The sequence below is a fragment of the Haplochromis burtoni genome, unplaced genomic scaffold (genome assembly GCF_018398535.1).
Source record: "Haplochromis burtoni strain Fernald_Lab_line unplaced genomic scaffold, NCSU_Asbu1 Contig_23, whole genome shotgun sequence".
NCBI lineage: Eukaryota > Metazoa > Chordata > Actinopteri > Cichliformes > Cichlidae > Haplochromis > Haplochromis burtoni.
Genome location: NW_024582384.1, coordinates 2,621,892 through 2,640,481, shown reverse-complemented (window position 1 = coordinate 2,640,481; position 18,590 = coordinate 2,621,892). Strand labels below are relative to the sequence as shown.

General features: G+C 39.5%; 1 protein-coding gene across 2 annotated transcripts in view; it reads right to left on the bottom strand.

The window, feature by feature from the left end:
* The window catches only part of fibcd1b (fibrinogen C domain containing 1b), a gene marked incomplete at its 3' end in the record, with an annotated part of 85,120 nt that overhangs the window by 19,585 nt on the left and 46,945 nt on the right, over positions 1-18,590 (bottom strand). For both annotated transcript variants that reach the window (XM_014332076.2, XM_014332075.2), the window contains 2 exon segments: positions 80-216; positions 13,435-13,594. In XM_014332076.2, coding sequence (XP_014187562.1) covers positions 80-216; positions 13,435-13,594 — 297 coding nt within the window.

Here is an 18,590-nt window from a genome sequence, read left to right as displayed (position 1 = left end):
GTGTGTGTGTGTGTGTGTGTGTGTGTGTGTGTGTGTGTGTGCTCACTGTGATACAAAAGTGTGTTTTTCTCTGACTCACCGTCCAGCCTCCACCGTCTGTCGTCATGTCACAGTAGACCTGGAAGCCTGAAGGGTGGTGAATAGGAAACACAGAATAGATGCCATCTTCTCTCTGTCCACTGGCGTACAGATCACCACAGTCACGGGGACGTGAGCCTGGGGACATGCAAAAACAGCGAGTCATTAAATAAATTGGCTCTAATATGGATTTCAAAGGCAAAGCATGCACTTGTACACGAGTCTTGCTTTGCCTTCCATTTAAATCCAGGCACTGCCACTGACACACGGACACAGGAATTGTAAAGGAACAGTTTGAGTGTTGTGAAAAAAAGATTGATGATGAGATCGACGAGCAGGTGATGGATGACAAAAGTGGAACAAAACACACTGTAAGTCTGTCAAAGACGAAATTATGGGAGGAAAAATATGAAAAGCAAGTAGGTTAAATGAAGCTGGGAAGACACGAGGGTGGAGCGCAGATATACAGCACCGTGATGCGAGATAATACAAGTAGCTGGGAAAGGAATAATCAAAAGGAAGTTAGAGAAAAAGAAGGATATCTTAGTGAGGAGGTATATACATTTGAGGGATATAAAACAGACAAGGAGGCAGAATGATTGGAGAGAAGTATATAACAGGCAGAATTCGAGATGAGTTAGTGAAGAGGAGACGTGACAGTGACAGAGAGAGCTTGTAAGCCACAGCAGAGCAGAATAGTAGCACCCTTGTCTGTGACTGAGAAACCCTTCTTACACAAGGGATACAAAATCTATTCACCAGGAAGCAGTAGAGAAACTCTGTGATGAGGACAGTGTTATAGATTATGCCTTCACCGGGTCAAACCCCTGAATTTAAAACAGCCAGGAGACTTCTTAAAAAGGCCATACAAGATTTTTTTTTACAGAACCCTACATGATAGGAAATGTTTGCTCTCCCCGAAGCTTTTCAGTTTCTCCGTGTAAGCCTCGGCTAATAAGATCCGAACTTTCATCACAGTCACACATAAATGGTAAGATTTCCTACTTCTTTTCATTACTGGAAACTGGGGGTGTCTAGGTTCGATAGAAGAGTCGCTATTTAGGAATTCTCTAACACAGTCATTTCTTTTTCAGCTTAATCATCCCTTAGAGCCGAGAAAATTTCCTTCCAAGTAACACCTTCATTGATTGCACTTACACTCTAGGTCTGCTTTTACTTGACCTGCTTTATGGCTGCAAGATATTTAATACAAAAGCATACAATGGAAGCAATACATGAATGGGAATCACTCGTTTTCAAATCTTTCTCCAAGACTTAGTGACACAGGCTTTACATTCACAACTTTAGATGTCTTATAGTTGTATGCATATGTCTGCGCATCTATCATCAAATTACATGTTCTGTTAATAATTTTTTTAAATACAACCCCACTGCATTAGATATATATGTGGCCCTTTCATTGAATGCAATTACATTTTTTTTTAATTTAGTAAACGCAGAAAATTAAACAGTAATTGTGGCATGCACAGAAAGTTATCAGTCTAATGAGTCATGGGAATGCCCCATTAGATATTCCAAAATGCAAGCATATTTTGGAATAAATAAGAACATTACTTGCAGATCACTTACACATACTCACACACAAGTTTTATCAGATCTACCCAGAATCACCTTACATGGGAAGAAGTACTGGGACGTCTACACATTACATCTACAGATCGGCCATAGGCATCACAAAGCTCCCGGCACAGGTTTTGTGCTGATGTTAATGCCAGAAGAGTTTGGGACTCAGCAGTTTCTGTAGTTTTTATAAGATTTCAGTTTGCGCAGGGTGCCGCTGGTGCATCGAGCCACCTGGGGGGGCTCTTCGACTGGTGGGGGAGGTTGTTACATCTTGCAGGAGCTTTCCTCTCTTCAGGACCTCACTCTGCAGGAGGGGGAGATACAGGAGAGGTGGAGGAAGATCTCAGCCTGGGCGTCTATTGTCTCATGTAGTCTGGAACATGAGTGGATGACGGGGTGGGTGCAGTTTTCTCTGTGGTGGGGTTCGGGTGGGCTGTCCCGGGCTCTGTGGGGCCAGGCGGCGCTGCTGTACTGGGCCCCGGTCCGGATGGGCCTGGGCCCCCTTTCCCTGGCGGGTTGCGGAGTGTGGGGGTGCGGGGGAGCTGGCTCGGCCTGGGGCTCGGTCACTCAGGCACGGCTGGCTGCCGGCGGAGCTCACGGGCGCGTCACTGCAACTCCCCCTGGCTTCTGCTCCGCGGCTGCTGAGTGAGCCCTCATCTGGGACTCTCCTCAGCTCTTTCTGGGACAGTGGCGTGGCTGCCCCTCTGTTGGTCTTCCTTGGTCTCTTGTGTTCTGGGGGCCTCTGGATGTCTGGAGTTTTGATCTCCTCCATACCTGCTTCATGCCCTGGAGGACGGGGCTGTGGCCCCCCCACACCCTCTAGCAGATCATTACATGAAGGAACCTTTTAAAAACAAGCGCGTTCATGCTCACAGGTGTACACACGGGTGCTCACACACACAAACTACACCCTTTTTGGCTCCTACCTCAAAGCACACTGTGCGCTGTCGATCTTACGTGCTGCACAATAATGTTTAACACTTAGTATTTACTGTTATATGCCCATAGATCATCATGATGTTGTTTATCTCTTGTTACAGTTTTTCTCAAATGTTAAAACACAAAAGCCAATCCTGTAACCCAAATGACCAGTAGTCTAAACACATTTACCAAATGTAGCCACCATATTCCAGTACCATAAACACATGTCACATGAAGACACAATTCACAAAACACAACCCTCTGTACTCATAAATCTAAACACATTTTTCCTTGCTAAAACACATGTTGCAAAACAACTCTGCTCATATTCTCAAATGAAAGCCCATGTGATGCAAAATGCTTGCCACAGTCACCAATCTTTGAACACAGGGAACACACCTGGCGTCATTCACTACACACAATGACTCAAAATTGAAGACACTTGTTGCTAATGCTGTACCCACATGTAAAAGCAAGTTCAGAGTGCACAGTATGCTGAAGATTCCAAACAAACACAATGGATGAAGGCAGAGTCAGGGGAAGAGGAATTTGATGCAGAGGAGGGAGAAGAGCTGGCCCTGGAAGAAGAGGAGCAGGCCAATGAGGAAGAGGAGTTCAAATGAGAGGAGGAAGAGGAGCGACCAACGAGGAAGAGGAGAAGGCCAACATGGGAGAGGAGAAGGTCCAGGAGGGAGAGCAAGACAACCTCGCACCATCATTACGGACGAGATGCGAGCAACAGCTCAGCGACATGATGCCGCACAGTGATTGTGGTGTGTGTGTGGTGTGAATAACGTAAATAAAAAAACTTCACACCCTGTTCATGTTTTCAAGATTACTGTTGTGTGCAATAGATTCTGTTTTTGCATTGAGTTGTGTTACAGTAGTGTACGTACATGCAGGATTTTCTATAGATTTATACTACTCATATGAAACTCACAAATCTAAATGCCTAATCCTCTGCAGAGATCTACGACGATCCGTTACTGTATAGTTTCTAAAATATGCATTGGCAGTTATGAAACAAAGAACCTTCTCACAAATTGAGCATTGTGTTTTCAATTGTTTTGCTGTAGTGTGTAATGCTGTGTATAGTGTTTACAGTTTTGACAGCTTCGAGCTGCTCTCTTGGTGTGGGAGTTTGAGTTTTGCAGTGGGAAGGTGTGGTTGTGTTTATGTAGCTTTAGAGAAGGGTGTTGTGTTTGGACATTGGGGGACCTGGTGGTAACGTTTGTGACATGTGTTTTAGCATTTGAGAAAAACTGTAAATGCTTGTTTTCTTTTTTCTTTCTCAACATGGTGATCCAGGTGATTGATATATGTATTTTTTGTCTGCTTATTTTGTTGGTTTTTGTTTTTTGCCCTTTATCCCCGTCCCTCTTCGCTGCTGTTTTTTCCCCCTCTTTCTTTCTCCCTTTTCTTTTCCTCATTCAAGTCTGTCCCATCTCTAGCAAGTGAAAATAAAAACTAAAATAAACAATAAAAGGTGAATCAAATAGACCATTACGGCAAGGCTGGGACGGTCCATTTGGTAAAGTAAATCCGTTGGGCATCTTTCTTTGCCTTTAGACAACAATTCTGATGGCAAAAGAGCCAAATGGGACAGGCAAAAAAAAAAGATTTCAGTTTGCAATAACATCACTTAAAACTTTAGTTGATCAAGAAATATCTAGTATAGAACAAATTTCACCAAATGACTTGTTGCAACTGTGCCATCAAATTTCAGTATCGCTTTCAAATCAATAAGCTCTTTTGTGAAGGCAGACTTGCATGTGTGCGTGCTTGACTTTATACACCTCTGGCAATGAGACTGAAACCTGTGTAGTGCATTTAATGATGTTTAGCGTTACTGTGAAAGCTTCAGCTCAGGAAGTTGTTTCAGCATATTGAGGTGAGTTTTGGATCATCTACCTGTTTTGAATTAGCCAGCCTCCTTTCAATCTCTGTTTCTTAATTTAAAATTTGCACTGTTATACTTAGATTTATCAGAATACATTTTTCAATTAGTCCTGAAGGTCTGCTACAAAACACCAAAGAAGAACATTTCTCTAAATATATTTGATGATTGTGCGCAAAGAACCTTTTTATCAACAGCATGTACAGCTTATTGAGATGACGATTTTCATACTTCAGACATCTGCGATGAGACTGTAGGTTTTTTTCTTTTATCCAGTGACTCATCCATGTAAACCTTGTCAATGCACTGAAATTGCACAATGAAATGGTGTAGCACTTCTCCTGTGTCAGCTAAACCTTCCTGCAGGTTTTTTGCAGTCATTAAGGAGTCTTTGCTTTGCATTTCCTGCCCACTATTTCTTTGTTTTGTTTCAATCAAAGAATTTGTTTCAATCATTTCTTAAAAACTTTTTGGAATGTCTTTTATAGCATTTCTGTACTTTGTAGGCACAAATTTGCTTCATTTGCAGGGTTCTGAGTTGCTTAGGTGATCATGTGGTTGTTGATTATTACTATAAGGATTTAAAAACAAATCAACTTCATCAACTTTAAAACATAATGTCGCCCAGATCTCTACAGATCTTTTAGAAACATTACCTATAATGTAAAAATGTACCATTGCCTATAACATGTACAATATATCGACTTTCTGGTTTCTGAATCTATTTTAGCGGCAAAGTAACCACTATAGTTTTTCCATAAATGTAAGCTTCCAGTTGGTTCCGTTGTTGGGGAATATTCCCAGCCATGGATTTGAAACAACATTGGCGTCTAATGCAGTAGAGACGTGTAACAATACAGCAAGTCGAGCTCGCTGAGAGCTGCAGAGCAGGACTAATAGAGCGGTTTGATCAGAAACCCTGCTGCATGCAGGGACGGACTTCAGTGCTGTCAGTTTTGCATTCATATATCTTTGAAAATCTAATATGTTCTTTTGGGAATATAGAGCAAACAGTACTGACATGAATTATTAAAACATTCACACCCATATGGAAAAGATGTACAAAAAGATGTACTCAGTTTGAATTTCAGCAGTTTGTCTTCACCATATCTACATGCCTAAATGCACTGAGTTGCTGTTATATGATTGGTTATATGAAGATTTGCGTTAAAATGTGGTTCAACAGGTCTGTCTAGTACATGAACTACATATACTACAAGCTTTTCTGTTGCTTTTCAACATGAGAACTTACATATGGGCACACAGCCAGTCAAAGATCACTTTTTGCCTAAAGACTGCATGTAAATCTATTAAATCTAACATAAAATATGTGCACACACAACTTTTGTAGTATCTGGTTTTAACATTTAGTATGTAAATCCAAATTTTTGGAGTTGGACTTCACCACCACAAGAGTTACTAATGCTAGTAATAATAAAAATAATCAATGTAGTTAACGAGTATGGGTGGTTAGGTGGAAAAAAAAAATCATTTTTTGATGCTCTGTGGTGCTGTTTTGCTGTCTATCCTAGTTTAGATGTTTTTGCTCCACACACAGGAAAAAACAAACAAACAAACCCCAAAACAATCCAAAAAAGAAGAAACACTGATTTACCACCGGCAGCTTTGGTGTACTTTATCTTGACAGTAACTCTAGGGGTTAAAAGCAGTAAAACCCAGCATCAAACTGCATTTCAGGATTTCACAAGCTTAATGTAGAGCATATTTATAGTCTATAAGCACATGTAAACATACCATTTAGCTATTTTGAAGCCTACTGGTTCACAGCATTGTGCTAAACTCTACATTTGAAATTTCTGGGAGCACAGGTGCAGGAGCAAAGCAGGTGGACCTGGATGCAGCTTGGAAGAGAGGCTGAATACATTATTACTAGGAGGAATGTGGAATAAGCAGATGGAGTCAGGGTGAGCTTCAGTAATGACCGGTCACATGTGCGTCCCTCTTCCTCTTCAAGAAATAGATCAAATAATAAGAGAGAAACAGGAGCCTACCATGAACATATCTGCAACATGTTAAAAAGCGAAGAGCAATCATGTCTTTTTTTTTTTTTTATTTACCTCCTTGCTCAAAAAGATCCTGTATCCTCTGCATTTCTCTTTGCTTTTTAACATGTTGCAGTGAGCTTGCATAAAAGGATGTATTCAGTTGGAAATGAGTGTTTTTTGTTGTGCTGGTACCTCTTGTAAAATTTTTTAATGAAGTTATGGGATAAGATCAGAAAAGCTATACTGCATTTATCCCAAATTTGGAAAAAAAACAACAACAAATTTTTAATGACACCAGTTCAAAAATTAATAATTAATTGACAATAAGTAATCTAATTTGCTCTGCAGCTTCTATACAAAAAAACTAATTCCAAACATTTCAGACCTGAATTTCTGGCTCCTTCTTTTGTGTATGACTTAGCAATACGCACTTAGCGTGGCTAGCATTACTTTTATGATAACCATTATTATTAGATGGTAAATTTACAGTTAATGCAACTTTAATGAATAATTATTGTATTCCTAACAATAAAATTGTAATAAATGCCAAAGTTAAATGGTTTTAACGTCATAATTTATGTGTATTCTCAATTTTTCCAAATGTAAACATTGTGATCTTGTGAAACTTCAGCAGAGACCTGTGCTATGAAGCAGGATTTGTATCAGGCAACATTTATGTTGCAGACCTAAACTGCATATAAGACCTCAGTCTTGGGAAATCAGTAAGAAATACAGATTCTGACCACCAACTTTACCCTGCTTTTTCTCTGGTTGCTGTTAGTACTTTTCAAACATTTTTGTTGTTCTTTGAGCCTTATCATATGATCCCATTTCAATACCTATTTCAACTTATGCCAAACTGGAAGGCAGTCTAAGCTTATGTTTAAATTATGTTTTATTTTATTAATTTTTTTTCACTTGCTCTCAGACCTTTAAACACCACTGGGGCTGTAGCTGAAAGAATAATGTTACAACTGTCTTACATACATCTAAACATTAATTTAATGGAATACGTAATTGTAATCTGTCAGATTCCCCTGTGTCTTAATAATGGCGCTGCAGTACTGATAAGTCTATTAACTTACACAGCCTGCAATTTGGCTGGCTTTCCTTGCTACTAATATGTAAGACTTTATTAATATAGCAGTGCTTTTTCCAGTCTTAAGGACTAAAGTGCTAAATGCACATGAACGTTCACACAGCACTGTTAATACACTGCTTTGTTTTATTGTCATATTGTAGTATTGTAGTTTGGGACTGTTATATGCTGCCAAGACTACCTCTTTCATTTGAATGAGCTCCATTTTTGGACTGACAAACAAGGGCTTGATAACTGCCTGTGTGTAACTGCTTAGCCTGATAAAATATATTAGGGTTAGTGAAGCCAGGATAAAGAAAACATATCCTTGGTAATGTCGAACTTTCTTCACAGCACACCCCTCTGGAGATTATGATGCTAAACCAAACAGCAAGTGGAGGTGAAAGTAAACAGCAAGTGAAAACAAAACTAAACACTGAGTGAAGCAGAAGCAGGAGTGAAGCAAATAATCTTGGTGAATACACTACACAATGTTTTGTCTCTACAAAGACTTGCACATATCAGTTACCACTCTACAATAACCACCTGGACCATCTTCTACCAACCAAAATTTAATAAGTTAGTAACATTTAAAGATGCGGTTTTATTGTTTGTTAACAGAAAAGAACTAGGAACTAAAGTTTCACAAAATTTCAACTTCCCACTATTAAAATCCTGCACTTTTTTTTCTTTTGAAAATTTGTCCTGTTTGTAAAAATATCAGAAGTCGTCTTGCACACTGCTCTAGATGATTAGTCTGCAGAGCATGGAGTCTGCCTCTGTAGAGTGACATTTAGAAAAATGCTTAACACCAGTCTTAATTAATAAAGTTCCTAATATGTCATGCTTTCAAATTATGCACAGCAAGTCTGAAATTAGCAACTGTAGATCATTTCTGCTGCAGTGCGATGACTACTGGTATTAAGTTGGTGAAAGATGCCGCGCTCATCAACTGCAGTATCAGTATGTACATTAATTTGAGACTACGGTTCACCAGATTACATATTTAGATGACAGCGTAGGCTGAAAAACTTCCTCGGTGTGAATAAAATACTATACTGCATCAAATACCAAGATGTGCCACCATCTGAAAGAGGTCACATACAAAGAGGTTTTTCTTTTCTTTCATTTTCTTCCTTGTCACCAAATAGGCACAGATTTAAAAGGGAAAAAAAAGACTAATGCCTGTTTAAAGTGACATAAAAAGCACGGAAAAATGGAGCCTCAAGCTTAAACATCCTTTCAAAGAATCTAGTCGGTTCAGTATGTGAAGCTCTGTCCAGGGTGCTGAACCCTGAAGCTGGTCGATCAGTTAGCATGAATGCCTTTTCTACTCTTGACGTTTGTATAGCTACAAGTTAACCACCATTAAAACAGGTTTCTGTGAAGCACTATGTGTGAGTGTGTGTTTTTAACTTGAAAAATACACAAAAATTTCACATCGCAATAAATTAAAAAGCAAATAACAGACAGACGTTCTTTTAGGTCTTTCCACTCCTGTAAAATTCTTAATATAGGGCAGGCGGTTTTATTTTTAATTATTTTTGATTTTGCCATTATTAGACAGTGCAGTTACAGACAGGAAAGCAGGTAGAGAGAGATGGTGGGTGAGTGGGTGGGGAAAGAAACGCAACACAAGGCTTCATGTCAGCATTAATCCAATCCAATCCAATCCAATCCAATTTTATTTATAAAGCACTTTAAAATACCCAGCACAGGAACAAAGTGCTGTACAGAAAATAATTTAAAACAACAGAATAACAGAAAACAGCAAAATAAATAAATAAAACACATAAAACATAAAATTAAAACAGCCCTATATTAAAACAAAAACAAGATAAAACAGCATCGAATCACCTAAAAACAACTGAAATAAAAATAAAAACCAACATCTCACGTGGTGTCAAAGGTGGGTTTTCAAGAGTGACTTAAAAACAGATAAAGAACTGGCCTGTCTAATCTCTAAAGGAAGCTCGTTCCACAGTTTTGGAGCTGCTACAGCAAAAGCACGATCTCCTCTAAGTTTACGCCCAGTCCTGGGTACATTCAGGAGCAGCTGATCAGCGGACCTGAGAGAGCGGGTGGGTGTATAAGGCTGTAGCAGCTCAGAGAGATACGATGGGGCTAGGCCATGGAGGGCTTTAAAAGTAAATAAAAGAATTTTAAAATGAATCCTAAAAGAAATGGGCAGCCAGTGAAATGAAGCTAAAACAGGGGAAATGTGCTCAAACTTTCGAGTGCCAGTTAAAAGACGAGCTGCGGCATTTTGCACCCTCTGTAGATGACTAATATATGAAGCGCTGACCCCAATATAAAATGCATTACAGTAATCCAGCCGAGTGCTAACAAAGGCGTGGATCACTGTCTCAAAGTGCTGCCGTGGCTTTATTTTTGCCAGCTGCCTGAGGTGAAAGAAGCTAGATTTTACCATCAAACTTCAGATCACAGTCCACTTTGACCCCCAGGTTTGTGACAGTTGGCTTAACATACTGGGCCAGGGAATCTACATACACATTGGGGGTCTCAGTGGGGCTACCAAAAACCATCACCTCTGTCTTTTTATCACTGAATTTAAAAAAGTTAACAGACATCCAAGTCTTAATGTCATTGAGACACTGAAGTAATGGCTGTGTAAGGTATCTGCCTTTTTTCTTTAGTTAAAAAGAAAAAAGTTAAACCCGAGATTCTACAGTTTAGCTTCCCAGCATATGGCTGCCTGCTCAACCTGTGAACTAAACCAGTGCCATGGGATTTCTAAGCATGTATTTTAATTATCTGTACTCTGCATTTATACTCTATACCTTGGCGCTATTAAAAAGAGGTAGACTATAACAGACGTTTTGTGCTTTAAGATGCTTTAATGTCAAACTGTCATTGCCTACACCCTTACAGGCAATGACAGTTATGCGTTATGGTACGCTATTATTCCAATTTTAAGACAAGAGTTGGTTATTTTTCTGCTTTTTTTAACAGGATCTAACATATATTATGTTATGGGAAAGATTGTAAGAATGGATTTGTTGGAAATACACACACCAGAATTTCTCTGGAACGCTCATCCTAAATGATAGATGAAGTAAACAGGAGTAATAAATAAATTAAATAATTCTCCTGTATTCTCTTATATCAGTGGAACAAAGAATAGTACATTCAGGCATGAAGCATATCTGCAGACTGTATTCTTCTTTCTTCCAAAAAGCATGTGAGTCCCAAAACACAAAATGTTTTTTTTCCAACATAAAAATGTATGCACATTTTAAATTGGCTTTAAACTTTTCTTTTAGCAAAAAAAAAATAAAAATCTTGCATTGGTAAATTTTCTGCAAAGTGGTGAAATTACTCATGTGGAAAACTATTAATAATGAGCGATAACGCGTGACAAATATTTGACTGAACTCAACACCTGTTTTTAGGCTCCACCGTAAGAAAACTGGAGAGAGGCAGCAGCCTGCGAGCTACTCCAGCAGGCACAACAGGGCTGATGTAATCATCACTACAACCCCGTACTGGATGTAAACCAGAAACGGAATTAGAAAAAACATATACCTTGTACATGATGACTCCTTAATTTGAACAGGCATAATCACAGTAACGCAAATACATGTACAATTTAATATGATGGAAATCTTCAGTTATCTAATAAATAGCACCTTGTGGGTCTTATTTTGACTCTCTCTCTTTGACTCTTCAGAGTTTGAAAGTATTTTTCCTTCAAACTGAGTGGGGGGAAATCTATGCGTGTCACGGCCGAGGCCGCCTCAAAAGGGAAAGGACTCAAATGCTAGGCGCCGAACAGCACGTAAGTAGTTTCAGTGACAACTTTTATTTTCTCAGTAAGTGTTCACAATCAGGAAACTGGGATGTGAGTTTAACAAGTGCTAAATGCCACAATTAAACCAAAAGGGTTTTAAGCAGCCTGGGCTAAGAAAGCAATCTGGTCATTGGTCTGTGGAAACAGCTGTTCCGGGGATTGGGCTGGAGGGAGAGTCAAACTGGGTCCGGGGAAAGGGTCAGAGTCACTGTAAATAGAGTACAGACGTTCAGGTATGGTTCGGGAGAGATACGGGCAAGCTATTCGTTCTGAATCTTCCTTAGTACTGCGTACTTGCCGTGGGTGGTCTGTAGTGGCATGAAGGGGTGAGTGGGCCAGGTGAGTGGTCCGAAATTACTGGCGTTGAGGCAGGGAGGCAGGCAGGTGAGTCGGGTGAACAGCCCGTGGGACTGTCAGGAGGTCCAGCGTCCGGATTGGAGCTCTTTGGCGGAGATTTGTGTCTGGCAACTTGGTGCGTGGTAGGGTTAGCTGAGAATCTGGTGAAGAGAGGGTGAGTGTGCTGGCCTTATGAGTCCCCGGCTTCATTACCCACAGGTGCGAGCAATCAGCAGAACACTGAGGCCCCTCCCAGGGGTGGAGATGCCGGCTCGGTGGGAGACACACTAGCACACACCCGGACTATGACAATGCGGCTCATAAATTGACTAATGATCTCCTGACTGAATAGGGGAATTTAATGTTTTTGTCTCGGATGTTGTTGCCATTAATATATAGCCAGGAGACAGTAGATTAAAGCCAAACTGAAGTGTATCACATATTGTTGGATGACAACTCTTGCCATCATCATGAAACAATATACTGGCACACTGGTTAAAACCTTCGGCACCATGGACAGAGCCTTAGCGGGGCGTCCTCTGAACTGAACCTTGAGTTGACTGTGAGTTTCTGAGTTTTGACTATGAATTTTGTCACAGATTAAATTTTAAAGAATATATAATGTTTCCAATAGTGTTATTCAACCTAAAGACCTGCTTTCCAATTAACAGTGACGCTTAAATGGATTCCAGATCAAATTGATTATAACTGTTAAGTATTAGTATTTATATTAAATGTATTATAGATACATTTGTAAAATGCGATACATTAAATATAAAAATTCTGAACATCGTTGACCCACTTACCTAAAATATAACAGTATATATGTTATATTTGTAAAAATAAATAAATATGGTACTTGGATTTAATTTAGAAACCCATCATCAGCATCAAGGAGAACTTACTCAGCTGCAACAGTTAGGTTGATGATGTTACAAGCCTGCAATATATTAATATTAAAGTATATAATAAATATACTAAATATTAGTCATGACTTTTTATAAAGCATTCTAGAGCATAAGCAAAACTTGAACTTCAAAATATCCCTTTGTTATGCAATTCCTAGACGATGCCTACTTCTTTATGTCTACAGATTTATGTAAACACCTGCACCTTCTCAAATTGTACCTCTAAGACACAAATTGTTGCTCTTTTATTCTGGTATCGTACCCGCCATACACGGGCAGCTTTCAATCTGTGACCTTGGCTACCTAAGACAGCGCAAATCCAACAGGGGGATGCCACTGGGTGTACTATGCCTGGTTGAAAGCCTTCCAATGGGATGATGCCTCAGGCCCTTCTCTGCCTTTCAGCAACGCAGCCCGGTGGCCATGCAAGTCATCTCTCATGCTGAGAGCGAGAAAAAAAAATCCACATCTCTACCAAGGCCAGTGGATAATGTGGATGAGGTGGATGAGATGTAGCTCAGAGAAACATATTGATATCACGAGGAGATGCTGGATTGAATAAATATGTGGGAAGACCGATGGTAGACGCACGTCTGTGGAATAAAATTTTGATGAATGTTGGAGATGGAAGAAGAGAAGGACTGATCGTGACGGGGAGCAGAATAGAGTTTGAAAAGGTTAAATGTGTCGATGTATACATTACATATACAGAGACAAAGGTAAAAACAGAATATAAGAAAAAGAAAACCTTACATATAAGAATCCAAGCCCACAGGACAGATACATAAAGTCCAACCATGCTTCATTTCTCTTACCGTTGGAGCAGCCCTTGAAGCGGGCACCTCTGACTGGTGCCCTTTGTAAGTCAGCCTTGACACGTGCCTTCAGACCCACATTCTCCTTCTGCATGGCATTAAGAGCATCACTAACCGAGTTCACTACCTTCACCATGTTGATCTGGCTGTCTGACAGCAGCTGCAACACACAAACAGGGAATGACAGAGAAAAACATTTAAATATATGTTGAGTTACACTCGTAATTACAATGCAAATGCACACAAGCCAGTCGTCTCTATTTACTTTGAACATTTTTAAACTGTCTACTCTGCACATTGCTTCAGACCATTTCCCAAAGCTTTCCAAGGGTTTTTTACTACCTCCTAGACAGCCAGGCTTCTTCTACCTTTTTGAACATGTCATACACATTACTGTTTAGATATGCATAGTAAAACTGAATGTGAGTCTTAAAGTAAAATGTGGTTCTTGAAGTTTTCATAAAAGAAATCTGTTTTGGACCCTCTTAAGGGCTGGAATTTATTCGGTTATAAACAATCAATTGAGCATAACATTAGTTCTGGCAAGCTGCAGAGTTGAGCTCAGCCAGCAATCCCCGCAGATCAGCTGATGTCAGTGCCAGCCAACATTAGCTGATATGGTAAATATAAAATGATTAATGCTATTTAAGCCTCATCAACCTGCATACAGGCAAGCCCCTTTGCAATCCCACCTCCACCTTCATGCTCAGTGTCTTTAATCTATCTTTGCCTCCTGCTTTCCATGTCCATAAATGGAAGGGGAGGAGGTGTGTGCTCTCCCATACTTAATCTTTCTACAAATGCAAATAGAACAGCTGGGGAGTCCCAGAACAGAGCCATACCACCAAATATGAATTAATGCATATGGAATAGCAATGCTACTTAGACTGTTTCCTGACAGAAATGCATTTACACTCTGGCAGCATAACAAACCTCTCTTCAGGAAAGTGTGCACTGTCAGTGGTTTCTGCACTGGATTCAAATACCATGTGAAAACAATACACGTACTACACATTATCTGGAAGGCAGGAGCTAACCAGGTGCAGAGTCCAAGTGCAGTAACATAATATATCCTCAAATGAAATAATGCCATTCTCTTTAATCTCCTCATATTTGCCAGTACAACTATAGATACAGCTACATAAGGAAGATTTATGAATTTCATCACTACCAAAGTGGACTGAAGAGTCTACACTGTTCCAAAAAATAGTAATGTCAAATGATTTTACTGTGTATTTTACAGTTGTGTACTGTTTTTCTAGAATATCATTACATTTACATAAGTAGACTGTGATCTGACACGTCAAATGTAAAATAACATAACATCACTGTAAATGTAATAAAACACAATTTACTTGTTTGTTAAATATATTTTGTTGTACATATGCATATTTAGATCGTAAAAATACATCCAGAAATGTCTCCCATCATGCCTTGGGACATGTGCTGCTGTTTAGATGTTCTTGTTCTATTGTTTACGGTTACGTTACTTCTAACTGTTATCTTGAATGTTGTGTTTACGCCGTGGTGCAGCGTCACTGACAGTTGTTGTTTTGTAGAGAGAGTGCTGTACCATGAGTGACTTCTGTTGTGCTGTTGCTGAACCTTGAGGCACATTGTAGCACCGGCAAGTGTTTTAATAAGGAGCTCCCCCTACCAGCTTGGGTTTAAATAACAAGCTCAATCTCTCTCTGTGAGCTACTTTATTAAGATTTCTCTGCATGCTACAATGTAAAACATTGCACGGACACGCTGTGCTAATTATATATTTTGAAAAAAGAAATGGAGAGGTAGGAATTGCAATTAATATAAATAACATGACGCTAAGCATCGGCCAATAAATGTGAACTAACAACAAGGTCGCGGGTATGGCTGCGACCGTAGGAAAAAACCCTAATATGAAGGTATTTTACTGTGCATTTTACAGTAATGTTCTGTTCTTCTAGAATATCATTAAAGTTACGTAAATAGACTTTAACTTCACATTTTGAATGTAAATTAACGTTAAATCACTGTAATGTAATACAACATAATTGTCATGATTATTACCGTAAATGTATCCGTCTGTACATATGCATATTTAGATACATTCACAAATGTATCATGATCTCACAAATATCTGTCCGTTATTTGAAAGATTGAACTGTTGAATTCAAATGTAATGCTATGGAAAAGTATATAACATGATCCCTATAAGCTTGTGTTACATCACATAAGTATTATTATCGTTGCTAGTTAGGCCGTTCATGGCTCAAGAGTTGGCAGTTCGCCTTGTGATCAGAAGATTGCCGGTTCGCGCCCCGGCTCGGACACTCGCCGTCGTTGTGTCCGTGGTCAAGACTCTCCACCTACCGCCTACTAGTGATAGCCAAAGGGGCCGATGGTGCGATATGGCAGCCTCGCCTCTGTCAGTCTGTCCCAGGGCATGCAATCAATTATTATTTAAACCAACTGTTAACTGTATATTTCTGTACATTTACGTATTATGATTCATATTTCCACATTCGGTGACCTTGTTTATAGGTAATTTCCTTGTTTGATCGCGTAAAAATGTTCCTAATTTAATGTCTAAAAGCACTTGGAAAAGCGCAACAAACTCTATTTTCATTATTGAAAAAAAACGTATTTTTATGGGACAGTTATTTTCTGCTATTTTACGGTCGTATTTTGGCGCCCCAGCTGCCGGAATATTACCGTTGTTTTAGGATGTTTTTTTTTTAACAGTGTAGCTTTGAAAGATGCATTTATAATTACCCGCTTCATAAACCCAAACTAAAATGTTATATTCTCTGAACTTTTCCAATGTAAAATCAAAGTTACATATGCAGACTTTGAAATTCCTCCTTAGTCTTCTCAAGGATGATCTAGATGTTATGGTTGAATATTTCTAGCAGTCCAATTTCTATAATTGGGATTCTATGTTAAATGCAAGACTCGATCTATTTTGCCACGTTCATGTTGGCTCTTTTCCGGGTTGGACTCAGAATATGTGGTGGTAATGCTTCCCAGCAATCAACTATGCTGTGAAACACAAAGAGCCCTGTGGGAAGGATGCTGATGAATATGTATGCTAGGACTTGCAAAGATCAGTGTAACCTCTCTGATCTGCCACGGCCACATCCTTACCTGCAGCCCTTAATGTGCTTTTCATTGCAGAAAGGTTGTTTTCACACATTGCCCTAGTTGGCCAAAGTGTATGCACAGCCAGGACTTAAGCTCCATTTGAGAACACTGCACACTATATTGTGCAGACAGGAGAAATAGGAAATAGTCTGGCTGTTATTTGTACACGGACACAATCCTCATCTCATTCCCTCTCTTTCATCTTACCTGTACCCAAATGCACACATGCACACCCACAAACACACACCGAGACCTGCAGTGTTCAAAGACATGTATAGGGGATTCAGAATCTTCTATCAAACGTATGTCTGTGCAGCTATATTTGGGTCCTAAAACTGCATTAGCTAGAAACCCCAGTGGCCATTCCCTGCCCTCAATAACCATGCAACACACCTCTGAGGCACAGCAACCTAAAATGAAATAATATCACGGTGACACTGGGGGTTTAACTCACGCACAAACACAACACAAAGTTGCAAACAAAAAGACACATTTACATGCATGCCTCCATGTCAGTGCAAAGAGGACGCATGCCTTTTGTTCAATGAAACTTTTTAGACTTTCCGCTGAAGCCACTAAGTCATACTTACTTTGATATAATTCGGAAAGCAGATTTTAAACATCTGATATCTCAGTTTGTCAAGTGCTTTACAGTCCCAGTTGACTCTGATTGAATTAGGAGTACATGGGCTGAAGACCTCGGCGTTCCTCTGTCTGAGGACCAATGGTCAAACTTTTTTACCAATATTCAGAAAGGCTCAATAAACGCCAGATATAAATTAATCCAGTTTAAAGTCATTCACAGATCACATTTTTCTAAACTTAAACTTAACCGGATCTATAATTCTGTGTCCCACTTATGTGATAGAAGTAATATCGGTGAAGGTTCCCTTGCACATCTATTTTGGCATTGACCTGTCTTGAAAGCTTTTTGGAGCCAAATTCTTACGTGGTTTTCAAACCAATTTAGGAAAAAAGTACCACTTGATGGTACACTGGCTATACTTGGATTATTTGCATCAATCAAATCTTTTTCCTTTTCACAAAAACAGATAATTACAATGGGCATGCTGGTGGCAAAGAAACGTATGCTTTTACAGTGGCGGTCTTCTTCGGCCCCGTGTTTTAAAAGGTGGCTTAATGAGACGGTGTCTGTGGCCAGGGTGGAACAGATAAGTGATAGAAAGGGGAAACTGGCGAGTTTTTGTACGATTTGGCAGCTATTTCTAGAATTCTTAAAAATGAACTGCTCATAATTCATGCCTCACACCCCGCGTGAATTTTCTTATTTTATTTTATTTTACTCTTTATTTAGTTAATATTGCTATATTTTTTCCTCCTCTTTTTTCTCCTTTTTTTTCTTCCTTTTTCCATGCTTGTAATTGTCCTCAGTTGAATCTGTATAAGCATGCTGTGTTTAATTTAAAAGCAAAAAAAAAGAAGAAGACGCATGCCTTCCATAAAGGTATCACTTACTCTACACCTAGATACAAGAAAGACAGTTTGATGTGTACAACTGCAAGTGCAGGGACAGGTCCGTACTTACTTTGACAATGATGCAGCTTGTAATTTTGCCTCTGTTCACCACTAGAGTGGATTTGAAATCAAATGTCAAGATGTAATCGACGTGCAGACTTTCAGCTTTAATTTAAGGGCTTTAACAAGTATACCAGACCTCAATTTTAAAGGGGCTGAAAAGCAATTGGTGAATTTACTGACAAGGAGATTCATAGCAAAGTAAGGTCTGTCCCTCATGATCCTATGCCAAATTAAACAGACTAGTACATGCCCATGCTACAGTACTGCTGGGCCTGTTTGCACTGTTGGCTGTAAAATTGATATGATGTGACCCTTTTTATATTTTATAAAGTGTTGAAAAATTCGTGATTTTAGCCGGCTGCTAAGCAGTTGCTAGGCAGCATGATGGTGTCATAATACCTGATGTAGACAAAACCTTCAGAGGTCTAAGATGAACCTGTGTGGCAAGTTTGGTTGGTCACCTATTGATTGTCTAGAAGGAGTGTGTGGACAGA